This window comes from Poeciliopsis prolifica, unplaced genomic scaffold, assembly GCF_027474105.1.
Source record: "Poeciliopsis prolifica strain line A6 unplaced genomic scaffold, Auburn_PproV2 SCAFFOLD016, whole genome shotgun sequence".
In the NCBI taxonomy this organism is placed as follows: Eukaryota; Metazoa; Chordata; class Actinopteri; order Cyprinodontiformes; family Poeciliidae; genus Poeciliopsis; species Poeciliopsis prolifica.
In genome coordinates, this window is record NW_026562391.1 from 9,820,579 (window position 1) to 9,838,133 (window position 17,555).

Here is a 17,555-nt window from a genome sequence, read left to right on the forward strand (position 1 = left end):
GATCAAACCTAGGGGAGCAAATCCTTTCTGTTGGGAGCCAAGATTAGGGAATGCTGCTTTACATATTGCTCTGGGTTTGTTTTTAACTGAATGAGTTTGCAATGTGGTCTTAGAAAAAATTTATGAAGCCTCCTGTTCATGGGAAAATTTATTACTGTCTTATTTTTTCTCAATTTTTGGACTGTGGCCAGATGCAGTTACATCTGGCCTGTAATTGCATTTTCCAGATAGATTTCAAATAAGTTTTTCAATTCTGTTCCTGAATTGCTTCAGATTGTGGATATAATGCTTTCTGTAATATTTTAAGGGATTTCTTAATTGTGGACGTCTGGATAATAATTAGATCTCTGTGTGGCTTGCATAATTGAACTCAGTTTTCCAGAAAATGTGGCTAACAGTTAACTCATGATTTATCAAGGAAACAGTATGATTCACATTGTGGCATGTTGGTTTGACTTGTTGCTTTTCCTCAGTAAATAAAATTGCTTTTGTCTGATACTGAGACGATCTGATGCATTTAGGTGCAAAGAAAAAACAAATGAAAAACAAAACAAAAAAAACAAAAAACAAACCTGCAAACATTTGTTTAGTGCACTTGATGCTTGATATTGTGATGCAGATTTTCATTTCTTAACCCCACCTTCACCTGTTGAGTTGCTGCTTCACTCTGTGACTTGCATGTGTCATTTGGTTTTCCTTTGCCTTTCTTTGCATGTGGGTATTTGGTACACAGCTCCACCCTCCCTGCATGCCTAAAGAGTAAGCCATATGCCAGACAAGAGGGGGGCGACATCTTGCCTCGTAGCATCCTCACACACCGTGTTCTCAGGTTCACAGACGAGGTCACGGTTAGGTAAGAACAGAGCGAATTTCACACATTTCCACTCTCATTCTCTCACCAGTCTGAAACATGGTTTTACTCTCAACCGACAGCTAATTCTAACATGTGAAGCATTGTGCCAGTTTTAAATTAATGATCTACTTTTGTAATTAACACTACATGAAAATAAATATGCACATAGCTTTTAAAATGTGAGATTTTTGTGATTTTAAAAAAAATTATACCAAGATAAACCATTTCATTTTCCCTCTTTAAATCTTAGCTATAATCTGTAAAACTCAAAGGAAAAAATATACTGAAGCTGTTCAGGAGAGATATAAATTATTAAATAAACAATTAGTATTAGTTTAAAGGTGTGCAATCAGGTTGCGTAAATTTCAATTTTTTCATTTTCCTCAGAAAGATGTAAGTTAATGTTTTAATTGAGTTTTACAAGTTTATGTCAACCTTAAAGTAGAAAGACTTCTGAAATGGTTTACTTACTAAATGTTTTATTTCTATATTTGTTTTTCACATCACACAAACTTTGCACTGCAATTGAATGTACAGGTGAATTACTGGTGTTGAGATTTAAACAAATTATCTAATAACATCTACAACTAATATTTGCATTGAAGATGAGTAGATTTAGATGTTTGGCTTTGAACATCTGGTCAAATGGAAATAAATTTCTTCCCATAGGCCTAATTCGTACCAGTACTTAAGACAAGAAAAACAAACATCAAGACAGACCCCAGCTAAATTAGTTGGTTTGTTTTTCTGTCCTTTTGTGGGAATGCATTTGTGTTTATGTGTCGTGTTATTTGCATTTGTAAATTGCATTTGTTGATTCAAACATGATCCAATTATTTCTAAGTTTGCCTGTTTCCATGTCGCTGCATGCTCTTTGTTTAGTTGCAGGATTGCCACTTTCAACATTTAGGTCATGCAATGTCACACGATGGCATCCATTTAAAGCCACTTGATGTCAGAAAACGAAATGGGACAAACACACAGACGTATACAAATATCTGTGAACCAAATACGAACTCATACAAACCAATCCTTCTGCCTCTGACACCTGGTTTCCACGGTAACTCATCAGCCTACCATCTCAGTGATCTCCCAGCATCTGGTTGCTGCGAATGACTTGCTATGATAAGTGTAGCAGCAGAGCCATTACATGTTACTGTACTGTCTGATTCTGCCTCCCCCCCACCAGCACCTTTTTAAATCTCTGTCTCTGCTCTTCTTATGTCTCCCCTTTCTCTCTCCTTCCTGCATTTTAATAAAACACTCTACTCTTTATAATTTCGCATTGGATCTAGCTGATTTTGTTTTTCATCTTTGTTTCTCTGCCTTGTTCTTCTGCCATTTTGTGGCGTTGCAGCGACCTGCAGCCATCCCTGGACAGAGTGAGGAGTGCCAGCACCACATGTCTGAGACCAGACACCAACTTTCACTCCTCTGACAGAGACAGGTATCCGACAAAAAAATGTGCAACGCATGACAGCGACTTTACATATGTGTGTTTACAAGGATGGTGTGATTCAGTATTAATTGTTTTAAAGATACGCCATGTTGTCATTCATATCTCTCATATCATATTCCCTGCCCCCTCATAACTACATATTCTCTCTCCAAACTCGCACAAGAATTCTTTATGTAGAATGTGAAAAACCTTTCACATTAAGGTCCACATTAACCTTACAGAAATAGTAGCTGTGGTATTAAATACTTACGTACATTTTCCCAACATTGTTGAATTGAAGAACTGAAGAATTGGGATTTTATAGCAAAGCTAATTTGTTTAAACGTGATTTCAGTCCTCCATTGTGCTGTGGAAAGTTATCTCCGTACACATTGGAGGAGTCCTTCAGATATAATTTTCAGGTTATGTGTTCACATGTAAATGAGCTGGCATAAAAATTAAAAGTACAAACACATATGATGAACTTTTTCTCAAACTGCTTCTCAGTAGTTCTGATGTCCTGTATGACTACAGATGGTTCATGTCTCTTCTAGCTCTCTGATACTGTGCTATGAAGTGTGCAGTACATTCATGGCCTTTACTAACAAAATCTCCTGGTGTTCTCACCCTGGAACGCTCCTCCTTCTCCTGCCCCTGTAGGTGCTCCAATTCTTTGCCCCGCAGGACTCCCCCAAACCCCAGGATCTTAGTAGAGCATGTGGCCTCAGAGGAAGAGAGGTAGATCAGGCCTGCCCTCCCATCTGCTTTCTCCCTTCTTCTTGCTTCTGCTTTGCTTTGCTGCTTAAACCTCCTTGACTTTTCCTTCTGGAAGCATTTCCTGTTGCTTAGAGCTCAAGCTTGATATAACGTATCACAAACCGTGAGATTGATGCTGTTTTGTTCCCTTTTCTCGTAAATACTTGTGCTCTAAAGTTGTGTAATCCCATATTGATTCTGCTGTAGCTGCTTCTGTGCTGAACTCCCACTGTCATTTTTAACACTACTTTGGCTTTAAAGCACTTTATTTGGTTCAACATTGTTATTAAGGAAGACAAAGAGTTTACATGATGTGCAGTTCTCAGTTAAATTGCTTTCATAATCCTCCCTAAAAAAGTACAGCATCAGTTTTAGGATCTTAGTTTTTTTTTAATCCTCAGGCAACGTTCAGCGCACATCTCGGGTGTGGCTGCTTTCCATACACGTTCTTTGTCTTCCTCTATTTTTTGGATGTCAAAACAGGGAGAGTATTAATTCATCCAGTCTAAACTGTCTGTGGGAAAGCAGACAGTGTCTTGAATTGGACAGGTAAGATCATTTTTGCATTCATTCCTTCATTCACTCACTCATTCATTCATTCGTTTGATCAGTTTCCTCTCATTTCTATCATCACTTCATTCTGAATGACTATGAACATCTAAACTGCTTGGTGAGATCTTTAAATATGCAGCACTACATATGATGCTGAATTGGCCCAGGCAATCAGCACAAAATCTGTGTGATATAAATCATTTTCAACAAGCCGTCTTAAAAAAAATGTAAACAACTCCTTTTATATTTACATATATTTTAATTTTCTTTTTTTTTTGAGAGATGCCTGCCTCATAAACTATCAGAAACAAACTTCCCGGAGTTTTGTAAATGTTTTGAATCTAAAGCTGCCATAAGTTTGAATAACTGTGGACTTAATAGTAATTAAAATAAAATGAACTGTTTATTCAGTTTTATTGATTTTAGCAGCCTTTATAAAGTTAATATTTTAATAGAAAGTTTTAGGACATAATTCTTTAACAAAGTCTACCAGTTTCATTGCATAATGTGATACAGTGCAATAAAACATAATAAAATAGTGGATCTACAACTGATCTCCCAACTCTGTGGCCCCTATTAGAGGTGAATGTAAGAAGGTTTAGTGAGTGTGACAGACAAATAATGTGAGATTAATCAAAATTGCAGATATGAGATTACAAAATACCCCACATGTCCCATTGTGTAATTTGCATTCAGGCAAATTGACATTTTATAGTGATATTATGTGCTGAGAGGGCAATTAATTTTATCGTGTTGCAGCAGTTCCCACCTTCAGGGAGCCTGCAGTTGTGCGATTAGGTCATTTGCAGTTTAAACGTGAATGCTGCATGTTTACAGCCATATGTTTGGTGCGAACCTCATCACGAGATGGTCAGAGCTGGTAAAAAATGAAGCAGAACCCACAATATCAGAAGTGATATTAAATAATATCACTTCTGATTTTGTGGGTTTTGTTTTTGACTCTTTCTGATGTTATTTTTTAAGGACTATATAAAAAAACTTGCCGTAGGTTCTGAGACAGAGGTAGATGTTTTCAATACAAAAAAATTGAGAAAAGATTTTCCCAATCATATGCATCACACAAATTGGATAAATTTGCCTCAAAGTTTTTGTTGTTGGTTGATGCATTTAGAGACTAAATATGGTAAAAGTTTCATTTTGTTGCAGTAAATGAAGTAGGAAAGTAGAACCTCTGCACAATCTTTACAGAATTGATTGGTGCATCTCTTTTTTTAAAAATCTGAATACTAAGAGTCTTACCCTAATGTCTGTAAAATTATTTCTTACTTCACAATAGTCAAAATCACAGTAACATGTATTTGATGCCTTGTATGAAACACTGGTCCCCAAGAGGAGTGAAACTTTGTGCAACATTTTTTTGCTCTCTTTAGATAGTTTGATTCTTTTTTTTTATCTTTTTTTTTTTTTTTTACTTTGCTGCCGGCAGTCGAATTCAGCCCACCTCTATCCTAAGGGGCAGTAGAAGAAGAGGGGGCCCCCTCAGGCCCTTTGTACAGACAGTGCTGTCCGGTTCCTGTCCTAACTCGCCGCGGCCGGACAGGTGCATGTCGTTACCTGTGTTGATCTTTTCCTCCCCCAATGTGTGCTTGTGTTCATGTTTTCAAGCAGGTGTTTTTTCCCCTTGTGCTCTTCTAGGATATGTGTAGCCTTGACTGTGTAGAGAACATTCCCAGAAAATTGCCCTTTACTCCTATTCCTTCTCTTCCACCTTTATTGTCTAACTTTTCTGCAGACGTCAGTTTGTTGCTCCTGTGATTCCATTTTTAAATATGTCAATATTTAATTTTGGGACTAGACATGTCTCATCCTTCCATCTGTTTTTTTTTTTTTTTTTTTTGTCTTTGATGCTTATTGCTAGAACACACCCACACGGCAGCCCTTCTCCTCCAACTGTGTTATCCGGTCGAAGGGGTCGTCAGCTTCCACAGCTCCCTGCGAAGAGCAGCAGTATAGAGCACGGTATGTTTCTCAAGCCATAATGTAAAGCAAAACAGACAAAAAATATATGAACAGTTTAAAACTGCACCAAAGTCAACATTTGGCAATGAAACTTTACGTTGAGTTTATAAGTTAAGAGTGGTGTGCCCTGTCTCTCCTAAGATTGTCTGGAAAATGTACAAGGATGTAAATATGTTGTTTTTATCTTAATTTTTTTTTATCCTTTGATTTTTAAATATATATATTCTACTTTGGATTCACCTTGACCAAATTTAAGAGTTCTAATGCAGGATCGAAATGGAATGAAAATGATTTTGCTCTTTGTACATAAGAGGGTTTTCAATCAATATGTTTTTCAAGGTAATTAATTTTTTACTCTCTTTTTAAAGCTTTATTTATCTTCTTATTTGTATCAGCCCTGGCAGTGGAGGAGCGAGCCCGACAGCTGCCAATGAAAGTACATTCCTACCGGCCTTCAGCCTCCCACAACTCTCAAACAGACCTCAAGACCAAACGGGAGGTATGCATCTCCAGCTCTTCTTCTGAGAAGCTTTAGATCACTTTTTCAAAATGAAGGTTTTTGATACCTAGTTTGGCATAAATCAGATTAACTCGCCAGAGCTCTGATTGCAGATGTACGCAGAGCAGAGGCGCAGCAGTGACAATATGTCGGCGAGATCTTCGGACAGCGACATGAGCGACGTGTCGGCTCTCTCCCGTGCCAGCAGTGCCTCTCGTCTCAGTAGCACCAGTTACATGTCTATACAGTCAGAGCGGCCTGGAGGACGGCTCAGGTGAGTTTTTAGGTGCATGCTCTGGTCACAATCTGAACAATATTTAACTTTTTTTTCAAACTGCATGCTAATCATGGTTTGTTTGTTTTTTCTGAACGTTGCATGCTGCCGCTCCTCTGCATGATTCGTTTCCTCTGTGACACACATTGTCACGCACAAACAATCACACAAACTCACCAAATGGGGCATCTTAAAAACAAACTTAGGTCAAAGTCTTTAGAGGAGGACAAAAAGGACAGGAGGATATCGTGGGAGGTGAACGGAGAGGAGGAGAAAAAGAGGGAAGCAGGAAAGAGACGCTTTTCTCAGGAGTTGAAACGCAGAAGACACACTGTAGCAGGAGACACAAGGGAGTCCAGGTAACAGTGATTCTCCACCTCTGCTAAAATCAATCTTTCCTTCTCTTATGACTGAGGAAAAAAAGCAAACACCAAAGTTATGTAATTTACTGAATAACGTTGAACTGAACATAAATAGAATAGATTTGATTTTCGGCACATTAACACATTCAGACACACCATTAATGAAACGTGCATCCAAATATTTCAATAAATCACCAATACAAACACTCAGACAGAGATCTACTGACCTTAGCGAACTTTCAGCAGCTTTAAAAAGCAGCTTTGCTTTTCAAGCTTATTGATGGCCCTTTGGTGTTGCTCTTCAGCTGCTCCTGTAGGGCTTATGTGCCACTGTGGTTCCCAGTGAAACCTCGTAACTATTCCCAAATATTTCCCAAACTCTGTAGTTATTCGAAAATAAAATAAACAAAATATAAATTAGTTACGTCTTATTTTGTAAATATATTTGTCAAGTTTTTTATTTTCTTGAGGTGATTTGTGTGAAAACAGGCAAAAACATATTTAGAAAAAATCTGTTGCTCAAAAATAAGGGCATATAATAGTGAAATTGTTTTTTCACAGTGATTAAATGGTAAGAATAGATAATTCAGATAAAGTCTGTATTTTGGACCGTTTGTGATTAAACATATTTTGTAAAAGAAAATGTGGTTATTCACCTTAACTAGACGCAAATAAGGCTTAATTATCATAAAATATTATTTGTAGGTTTACTATATTTGAATGAGTAGATCCAGTGCTTTCCACCAGCGTCATGACTCTTTATCACACAAAGCTGTCACAAAGCCTGATGTTGAACAACATGCAATGATGAACTGAACTCATAAATCATCTGAAAATAAGCATGAACTGAAGCAAAGCTAAACATAAGCAAACCATGATTAGGCTTAGCTGACGTCAAGCTGATATAAAAAGGACATTTTGAACTCAAACACACACAGAATGGTGGCTGACCAGAAGCAGGGCACTGACAGGGACAAATGACCCAATCCCAGTAGTCCTCCGTGGGTCAGGTGGTGATGTAGTGCAGCTTATTAGTTGGCAAATATATTGAAGTCTGGGAAAGTGAGAGAAGGTGACCCTGTTCTTTACAGTCCAAACGACTTTATGGATAAGCAGAAGCTCTGACACTTTAAAGAGTCAGATGTGAGAGGAGTCCCTTTGAGTGTAAAGACTTTAAACGATATTTTAATATCCCTGTTTTAACGCTTGTTTCTCTACTAATATAGCTGCTGCTAAAAGAGCTGTTTATTTAAACTCTACCATGTTGTCTTCAGTTCTCCATCACTTGAGTTCTTTTACACATAGTTCAGTTTTGATCTTTTATTTCAGGCCACCTTTTTTCCACTTTTTCTGTGTCCACTAAAAGACTTGTGTGACTAACTAGGCATTGTTCACCCACTTTAACTGGGGAGCTAATTAGTTGTATTCTGAAGGCAATCAGGCTGTTAATGTCTGTCTTCATGGATTCTGTCATCTGCTTCAGGACAGTTTGTCCAACTTCATAGAATAAACAGGAGAAGGAAACAGAGAAGACATGGGATTACACAAACACATTCCACATTCACTTTTATTGCTTTTTTTTTTGTATACAGCCTTCCATCAAACATTCTTCTCTAATTGCCTGTGCAATTGACATTTGAGTAATTAAGTCACTTTTATTTATTTATTTTTGCTTTTTTTAAATTTATTTTTGCTTTATTTTCAGTTGAAAAAAAAAATGATTAAGGATACTGGGGATTTCAATAGTGCTGAAGTGTTTGTTCTGGGATTTGACAAAATGAGACCATGGAAGATTATTTCAAAACCTTCTCCATAAACCTTAACATTCACTTCCTTCACAATTTGGCAGAAAAACAGACCAATCTGTCCTAAGGAAACTAAAAATAAATCTGATCATGCTATTCCAAAATTGTTTTCTTCTCATGAATTCCTCGTCTTCATCATTCGGATGTTCAATATGTTTGGTATCACTGTTAGGATGAAAATTTGAATCCCTCTTCATCTTCAGTTGAGTAGTCGACAGTAAGATTTGGGACAAAATTGGATGGAATTTGAAACTTTATCTGCTGTGATGAAAACACTATTTCCACATAAAGAAAAACAAATCGTAAACATTCAGAAAAGAGCCACCAATTCCGACAATGCCTTGGTATTTTCGGTGTTGTCGCTGGCCTTCCTGACCAGTTTCAATCTCATAATCAGCCATTTTTCATTATATTTTTGAGCAGATACCTTTGCGCACTAATTTGTACCATCTTTGTAAACATTGGTTATCTAAAAGAAACAGATGAATAAACAAGAAAATCCTACAAGAACATCTAAACTTTATTTCTATTTCTGTTGCTTTACTTTATTGCAACTCTGAATTCAAAAAGATTGAATTCTAATAGGAAATCAAAACATGCTTCAACACAATTGTAGTTTTTTTTTTTGTATTGTATTGTTTTGTTTTTTTTCTTTTCCACAAGTAAATTGTGTTTTCTGTTTAATTGTACAGGACAATTGTTTCACTATCTGCAGAAAAGGTTTTGAAATTATGAAACAAAGTGTCACTTTTTGACATAACAAACCTTGGCCTTTTGAGATCCACTGTATACACACTTAAAGTATATTTGAGAGATTGAGCTGAACATTACAAAAATGCAAAAACTACATGTTTTTTTTGTTGTTGTTGTTCTTTTGTCCGTGTGTTTATGTATTTGTGCAATCCTCCCTGCATGTCTTAGATCCCTCCTTGCATGCCTTCTGTGCTGTGACTGCCCAGACCCCCTCCATCCTCAAGACCGGGATCTTCCCCTTCCATTCTACCCATCCTCTGCCAGAAGTTCTCTAACTCCCCTGCAGGAGGCAGTGGAGAGGCCTCAATCCACACTCCCTTTTTCCTCCCTCTCCCCTGCTCCTCTGGGTCACTGGACCATAGCTGTCAGGGAGCCACTGGGAGCGGAAAGTCTGAGTGAAAGAGGCAGCGTGGCTGCTCTGTCCTGCAGCACACTGACGCCCTCCGAGGGGATCGATGTGCGCTGGCTCCTCCAAAACCTTAGGAGGCGGCATTGCTCACATTACTGTTGCTGCTGCTGCTGCTCATGTTTAGTGCAATGTTTAAGAAGAAACTTGAACTTATAACATCATGGCCTTTTGGTTGATGAAGACTCTTTTTCAGTCCTACAACAACTGTAAACTGTAGTTATGTTCATTCTATTTGGTTCCCATTTGGCATAATAAACAAGTTAACTTTCTGCTCTGCTCCTCCTGTTTTATGTTATGCCAGAATATTGGAAGGTTATTACATACATTAATTAAGAGCATATTCAATAACATCAACAAGATCCTAGATTTATCCAGAGTCTCCTACCTTACAGTCGGCAAATGCGATCGATGGGTCGGAACATGATGAAGAGCTCCAGTGTGAGTGGTGAGATCTACACGCAGGAGCGCACAGATGGCAGCCAATCAGACACCGCTTTGGGCACCGTGAGCGGTGGCAGCAAGAAGAGACGCTCCAGCATCAGCGCTCGCTTCGTGGCCATCGTTGGCAAGAACCGCAGCCGCAGCACCTCACAGATCAACGACCCTGGTGAGTCGCACATGCAAACTGTTCAAACTTTGTATCACTATTGTCCTCTGAAACGGGATTATGTAGTCCCCAGGTTTAGTTATAATTTTAATATCTTGTCTTTGATCACCTGGACAGAAGACATTTGGGGAATTATTCGTATAATTAAAAATTTTAGGAAATCATTAGAAATTTTGGGGGTAGGGTTGTGGGTAACAGTTATGTCCTCATATTGTGATTTTAGGTCCTGGGCATCTTCACAGTTGTTTTCTTCAGTGACAAAATTTATCATCAGCAATTGACCCATTATCAGGTTGTAAAAAGACACAAATTTTCTAACCTTCATTTTTAATACTTTATCGTTTGGGGTAGGAGAATAACAAATTTTGCATTTATTTAGAAGACTGCATTTAAGTTTTACTTTAAGCTCTATAATGCTACTTACATTATTGGAAATAATGATTATTTAAAACATTCTAAATGTTTTTCTCATAGAAATAGTCTTGATGATTTCTCCTGATGTATTAAAACATAGTTTATTCCAGACCCAGAAAATTTAAAGTGCACTTTCCTTCCAAAGAAGACAAAATCTTCTGCTGCCTTAGAGTTTAATTGTCTTGCATCCACTATTTCCACTGAGGGCATGTAGAATGAAAGCCAGATTCTGCCTTTCCCTTCTTTGTTCCTGGCATAAAAAGCTATTAAAAAGCACTTTGCTGGGAGGGCCGAAGGGGAGAGGAGTTGGAGGTTGGTTCTACTTTCGCTGTTTCATCCCTGATGTAAAGATGGGAGAAAAGAGAGAGAGACGGGACAGAGACCAGCACCAATTCATAGAAACATTTATTTTGATCATGATGGATGACAGCAATGTCAGGTATGGCTGTAACCTCATTTGACTGGATTCATATGGTTGAATCTGAGCTTTATCCTCCAGCTATTTTATGCTATTTAACGTTTTGCGACTAACTGTTTTGATTTGTATCTCATAGAATGAAGTAGAATCTAAATTGTTTTATTCAAATGTGTTGCTGCATATTTAATGTTTGCCTTCTGTCGTGTAAATTAAATGTTAGCAACATTCACATCCCTTATGCAATTTCATATTGAATCTATAAAATGTTATAGATCTTATTGGGATTTTGTGTTATAGAACAACACAAAGTAGGGCATAATTCTGAAAGGACATATGGCTTTCAATTAATAAAAATCTGACAGGTGTTTAGGGTCATTAGGGTGAAGAAGACTGAATAGATATGTCCACCACAGTTTTCGGATTTTAATTAGTAAAAAAAACATAAAAAGCACTGATAAGTTCATATTATTATCTGCGGGCATCTCGATTCTTCACAAAAGGTCCTAACATATTGAAGAGTGAGATTGAGACATGGCAAAATGTGAAAATGTTCAAGGAGTGGGAATATTGCAGCAAGGCACTGTAGGTATTGTGGTTTATTTTATTTTGTTTAACATTTTTATTCCCTAAATTACATGGACTGTACATGTACAAGTAGAAATCACTTAGAAAACCAGAGAATTAAGCTTAAAAGATGTTGGCAAAATGTTGCGGTTTTGTCATCAACAAACATGTTCTGTGGTATTAAAATATAGTTTTGAAAGAGATTTGCACACAAAGTCCATGCTTTCAGTTCAAAGCATGGACTGAAATGTTCATGCAACAATTTTAATCAAAACGGCAGACTGGGATCATTCTGGAACAGTCTCTGTGACCTCAGGAGCTTATGTTTATCTGTTGCGTCAAATTCAAAGTTTGGATTAAAAGTTTCTGCACTTGCCTCTTTTCTCTCTTTATTTTCTAGAGGGGAAGACTAAAAAGGAGAAGGGCATCCAGAGGAGCACAGAGACGGGCATGGCCGTGGAGCTTTCCAGGAACATGAGCCGCCAGCCCAGCAGGGAGTCGAACAACGGCAGCATGAACAGCTGCAACTCTGAGGGAAAGTAAGTAAACCACAATTCTCCTCCTGAAAAACAGATAAGATTTATCAGTGATCTACCTGAACTTCACGAGGAACAAATTTGCTCTGTTTTGTTTGTGTTTTCTGTATTAGTTTCTGTGTTAGTTTAAATCTGGGTGCAAGCAGCCAGTTCAGCGATTTCCTGGATGGACTGGGACCAGCACAGTTGGTGGGCAGACAAACTCTGGCTACTCCTGCCATAGGTACTAAATTGTCACACTTGTTTCTGCTGTTGTCTTTTTATTCAGCTTATTATTTCTCCTCTCATTTATTTGTCCCATTTATGCTATCAATATTTCTCTCTCCTCCCATTGCTTTAAGTCATTTGCATCTTGTCTGCCTGTCTATTCTTCCTCTCTCATAACTAACATTGTTAGTTTTTGAATACATTAAGAATTTTTTTGGTTTATTTAAATATGTTTTTACTGTGTAGTTCTTTGTTCAGTTCTAATTTAGTTTTCAGTTATTTGTTTTGTTTCGATAAAGATTTTTTTTCCATTTGGTTATTTTTTGAAGATACCTACCATCAGTTGTTTTGTGTTTATTTAGACAAATAGATGTCGTTTTCTCTGTCCAGTCATTTACCACTTCAGGAGCTTCCCATTGTCTTAGCAAAGCTCTGAGGTAATAGCTTAGCTACTGTCCTGTTTGGTCTGGGTTCACAGCATCACATCTTCTTCTCCTTCCATCATTTGAACCACTTGTCGTTCCTCTCAGCAAGCATTGCTCTGTCATTCCTCAGGTGACATTCAGATTGGAATGATAGAGAAAAAAGGGCAGCTGGAGGTGGAGGTCATCAGAGCTCGAGGACTCGTACAAAAGCCAGGATCCAAATCTCACATGTTACTACTACTATTCTGCTAGATGATTTGCACATCTGCACTCTACTCACATGAGTAGCAATGGCTGCTTCTTTAGCCCTGGTCCAACTCTTTTTTTTTTTTTTTTTTTACTTTGCTGATTATTTGCAAAGCTGTTTTCAGCTGTTTTCAGTGCTATGAGATGGTCGTATAATAAAACTTAAATAGCAGCTGGTACATCGAGCATTTTGATACTGCCAAGAACTCTTGAGTTTGCAATTGTAAAAACTGACTTTTTCATTCTTCTTAGCCAGTTGCTCAAGTCAGTCATATTGAGTATGGGGGGCATTTGTGAGTATCCTTTTTCAGAGTAAAGAGTGCCAAATGCAAATGTATGGCAGACCTTTCAGACTGTTGATTTTAAAAACCAGTTGAAAATCCTGTATTGAACAATTGTGCTCTTCTTTATGTTGGTCTTTCACATTAAATCCCAGTAACACTGAAGGGTGTGACCGTGACATTCCAAAATATGAAAAAAGTTCAATATACATTTTATGAGACACTGTCGGTGCTCTGCTCTCTTTTGCTTTGTAATGTTTATATGGTCTGAATATTTTTTTCTTTTTCTTTTTCCTTCCAATTAGACTAAAACCAGTCTTTTTAAAAGAAAATCTGGATCAGATTCTGTGTTTTCAGAACATTTTATTGTTTTTCTATTCTTTAGCTCCATATGTCAAAGTCTACCTTCTGAATAATGGAGCATATGTAGCCAAAAAGAAGACTAAGATTGCACGGAAAACACTTGACCCCCTGTACCAGCAAGCACTGCTGTTTGAGGAGAGCCCACAGGGAAAAGTCCTACAGGTGAGTGCCATATTTTTTTTCTTCTCCTCATCACATGACTGAGCTGAGTAGCTTAAAGCAAATCTTCTCCCTCAGGTTATCGTTTGGGGTGACTACGGCAGGATGGACCATAAAAGCTTCATGGGAGTTGCACAGATCCTGCTGGATGAGTTAGACTTGTCAAACACAGTCATTGGTTGGTACAAGCTGTTCCCTCCGTCCTCTTTGGTCGATCCGACGCTGGCATCCCTGACACGGAGAGCCTCCCAATCATCTCTTGACAGCTCCTCGGGACCGCCTGGCGTTCGAACCTAGTGGAGCAACAGCGCTACACTATCCCAAGTAGGAAAGGGGGAAAAAACTTAAGAAAAGAAGCTGAAGAGAGAGGCCCATACAATAGTAGGTAGAAACATAGAACAACAACAATCAGAAACGGTCACAGCGAGAAAGCTTTGTTGAAATCTGACAATCACTCCTGCCGCAGTTATTTTCGCCTGTTGTAAGGAGCGTCATATTTCGGTGTTTCGTTTCCATTCAAAGAAAAATCTCATGGTTTATCTCTTGTTCTCCAGTCGGAATATGATTGCTATGAGTGTCAGTGAATCAAAAAGAAACAGGGTGGTTTTTAACTGAATCAACCTAGCAAAGAAATGTACGTAAGCATTGGAATGTATGGCCTCTTGACAAGAGGTAAAATCCCTTCGCTGACTGCAGGGGGCGCAGTCCTTTCTGCAGTGGCCTCCTCCAGAAGCCCATCAGACTGCCGGTATTCCTGCTCTCTCTCCCCATCAGGATGCCGCCCTGCCCTCCCCCGCATGGGTGTTCAGTCTGGAAGCACAGGGCCTTCTTCTGGTGCCTCGATCACTGGTCCCTTTCTTTGTCAAGATGTTCTCTTTTCAACATGTTTACCATGGCTACTCTGGGGCCATAGTCTTTTAAGAGTGAATTGTGGCGTTCCTTTCTTTCCTTTTGTTACTACAGGCACAAAATGTTTTTGCAGTGTGCAAAATGTTCATGATATGTGGTCAGTCTGAAGTGTGCATGATGAAAACAAGAGATTTTATAAGGACACAAAATTTAGTCTGCGGCTCTTCTCCGGGATGATGGGTAATAATAATACAGATGGTCCACCATCTTGCCTCTGTGCTTTCACTGAGTTCACCTGAAAATATCCTGGGTGGAACAATGGAGATCTTGCTGCACATAGGAAAGCCTCATTTGTCAAATGCTGAAATAAATTTGTGTGCAGAAATTGTTGCAGAAGAAGTCCCACGTGTGACCACGTGGCTGGAGACCATCATTTATATACCACACTCATACTTATTCAACTTTTTATTCATCTCAGTTACAGAATGCAATAAACAGAAATCGTCAAATCTAAATTTCTATGGTTTTAAAGTTACAGCCTCAGAAAAGGGATGATAAACCATGAAAAAATAGATTTCTGCAAATGTTGTCAAGCATTTTCAGTTTAATTATTCTTTCCAAACAAAAATATTTAACAATCATCTATTAGACATGCTGCATGTGGTCCACTGTGCTATAAACAGCCCTTTGACCTGTATCAGTTCATCACATGGCAGAGCACCACACTAAACCCGACTGTCCAGCGCAGTATTGTTCAGAGCTTCACAGGCTAAAATGAATTCCCTCACTTTCTTGTACATGTATTGCAGAGATCCTCTTGCAAACCAACCTCTCCTTAAGAAGCTCAAAGTATCCCTCACAGAGGCTCATGTCTTTTTGTTTACAATGTATTTTAGCATATTTTAGGAGAAGAAATGCAGAACTACAGACAGGAGAGTCCTGCAAAATCTGGCATTTATTCCCCTAAATCCTCTCCTTTCTTGGAGATGCAGCAAATCTCCTAGTGATCCTCTAAGAGTGTTACCAAGCAACTGAGCCGAGAATGGAGGCAAATTGATGGACCGAAGCAGTGACATGTCAGATTTTTACACCCAATGATGAGATCAATGTTCAACTACTTGTCTTTGATTAATTGTGTTGTAGGCCTCCCAGGGGGTTGACAAATAAATAAAGATTATGTCATTTTGAAATGTGGAAGGGAGATAGTATCACTGTCAGATAAAAATAAATAAATGCTGTTGTTCACCTATGCCAGAGCTGGATTGGACCATGTAACTTCACATTTTTGAGGGAGTGCCTTCCCTCACCCCAGCACGTTAAAGGTTTTTATTCAAACCTGAGTTTATCTTGTTTTTAATACAAGCACAAGAGCTTGATTTTTTACTAGAAAAAGTTTAACTTTTCAACAAAAAAAACATGTAGTTATGAAAAAGGAAAAAAAAAAAAAAAAAAAAAAAAGCAACAATCCCGTTGGTTCGGGTTACTTATTTTGTCTTGAACCAGAAAAGAAGAATAGATGCATGAGTTTCCTCATGCATCTATGTGAATATGAAAGTCGGGACACCAACACTCATATGCCAGTCTGTCTGCAGACGCCTCCCGCCACCACGTGGGGCGGAGCCGGCATGACTTGGGAATGCATTCCAAGCTGCATGCACTTCTTTTTGTTTTCTTTTACTTTTTTTTTTTACCTTTTTTTTTTTTGTAAAACCGATACAGAAAAAAAAAACAAACACTGACCTTGATGCGTGTTAGTTCCACGTACTGTAGGGCCGCTTGTATGTTGCATGCAGTTGTGCAGTTTGCTCGTACTTGAATATTAAAGAGATAAAAACCAAGAAGCCATTCCCATATCGCAAAAGACATTTGAGCTCAGCTGGAGTCTGTTCCACGTCCCTCTGTCTGGTGCTGAATGTCTCTCAAACTGAAACCGGAGATTATGCTGATGTCTTTCCCTGATCCTCTAGAAGATGTACTGTACTGTACAGTCATACTGAGCAGAGCTCACAGCCCCTCTTACTATTATTATTCCACTTCACAGTATACCTCACAAGGGGCTGAGGTGATGTATGAATAAATATGTACAAATAACATCAAACTATATGGAAATAATTATGTTTTAAAATAATTTCAGATATGGTGACACATGGGCTTTTAAGTTATACAGCGTATAAACAGAGAATCATATTATTCAACAGCCGACTATCGATTACTGTACAAGGGGCCAAGTCATTTAAGTGGTAATAATTACATACAATTAGGGACCACGCAGATGGACGCATCAAGGTAACGGGTTACAAGGTGTTATACAGTCTGAACACTGAAACCGAAAGGGCCAAGTTCAATCCCTCTTCGCAAGCGTTTTCTTTGCATCGTCTGGTGAAGTCCACCTCCGGTCCCCCATCACCTTTGTTTTTGTCAGTATTAACAGGAGAAAAAAAAATTGCTAATTGTTTACAATCTTCTGTATTCCACTGAAGCAATGAGAAAATTAGAGAATAGTAAAGCATTCACTGCAACAATTATTGTTTGTATAACAGATGTGGCTCAAATGATGTGTATGTTTTATATATATATATATAAAAAAAATTCATTTTTATTATTTACAAATAAAAAAACGAATGTGTGGAAGAAGTTTGTATCGTTTGAGTTTTTGCCAAGTGCAATTGTTCTGGCACCAATATTAGTATATTACATAAATCCAATATACATCCACCTACAGCACAATTATACACTACTTTGTATTGGTCTTCAACATAAAATCCTAGTAAAGTACATAAATGCCTGTGTGTGAAAAATGTGAAC

The 17,555-nt window shown here is 38.2% G+C and overlaps 1 protein-coding gene across 1 annotated transcript in view; it reads left to right on the top strand.

Annotated features, from left to right (window-relative positions):
- The window catches only part of rims1b (regulating synaptic membrane exocytosis 1b), a 64,276-nt gene extending 46,892 nt beyond the window's left edge, over positions 1-17,384 (top strand). The window contains exons 20-30 of the mRNA XM_055041687.1: positions 2,211-2,300; positions 5,479-5,579; positions 5,975-6,078; positions 6,192-6,352; positions 10,074-10,308; positions 12,102-12,223; positions 12,346-12,443; positions 12,983-13,082; positions 13,159-13,163; positions 13,765-13,904; positions 13,980-17,384. Coding sequence (XP_054897662.1) covers positions 2,211-2,300; positions 5,479-5,579; positions 5,975-6,078; positions 6,192-6,352; positions 10,074-10,308; positions 12,102-12,223; positions 12,346-12,443; positions 12,983-13,082; positions 13,159-13,163; positions 13,765-13,904; positions 13,980-14,198 — 1,375 coding nt within the window. The 3' untranslated portion in view covers positions 14,199-17,384. The remainder of the gene's footprint in view (positions 1-2,210; positions 2,301-5,478; positions 5,580-5,974; positions 6,079-6,191; positions 6,353-10,073; positions 10,309-12,101; positions 12,224-12,345; positions 12,444-12,982; positions 13,083-13,158; positions 13,164-13,764; positions 13,905-13,979) is intronic.
- The last annotated feature ends 171 nt before the right edge of the window (positions 17,385-17,555 follow it).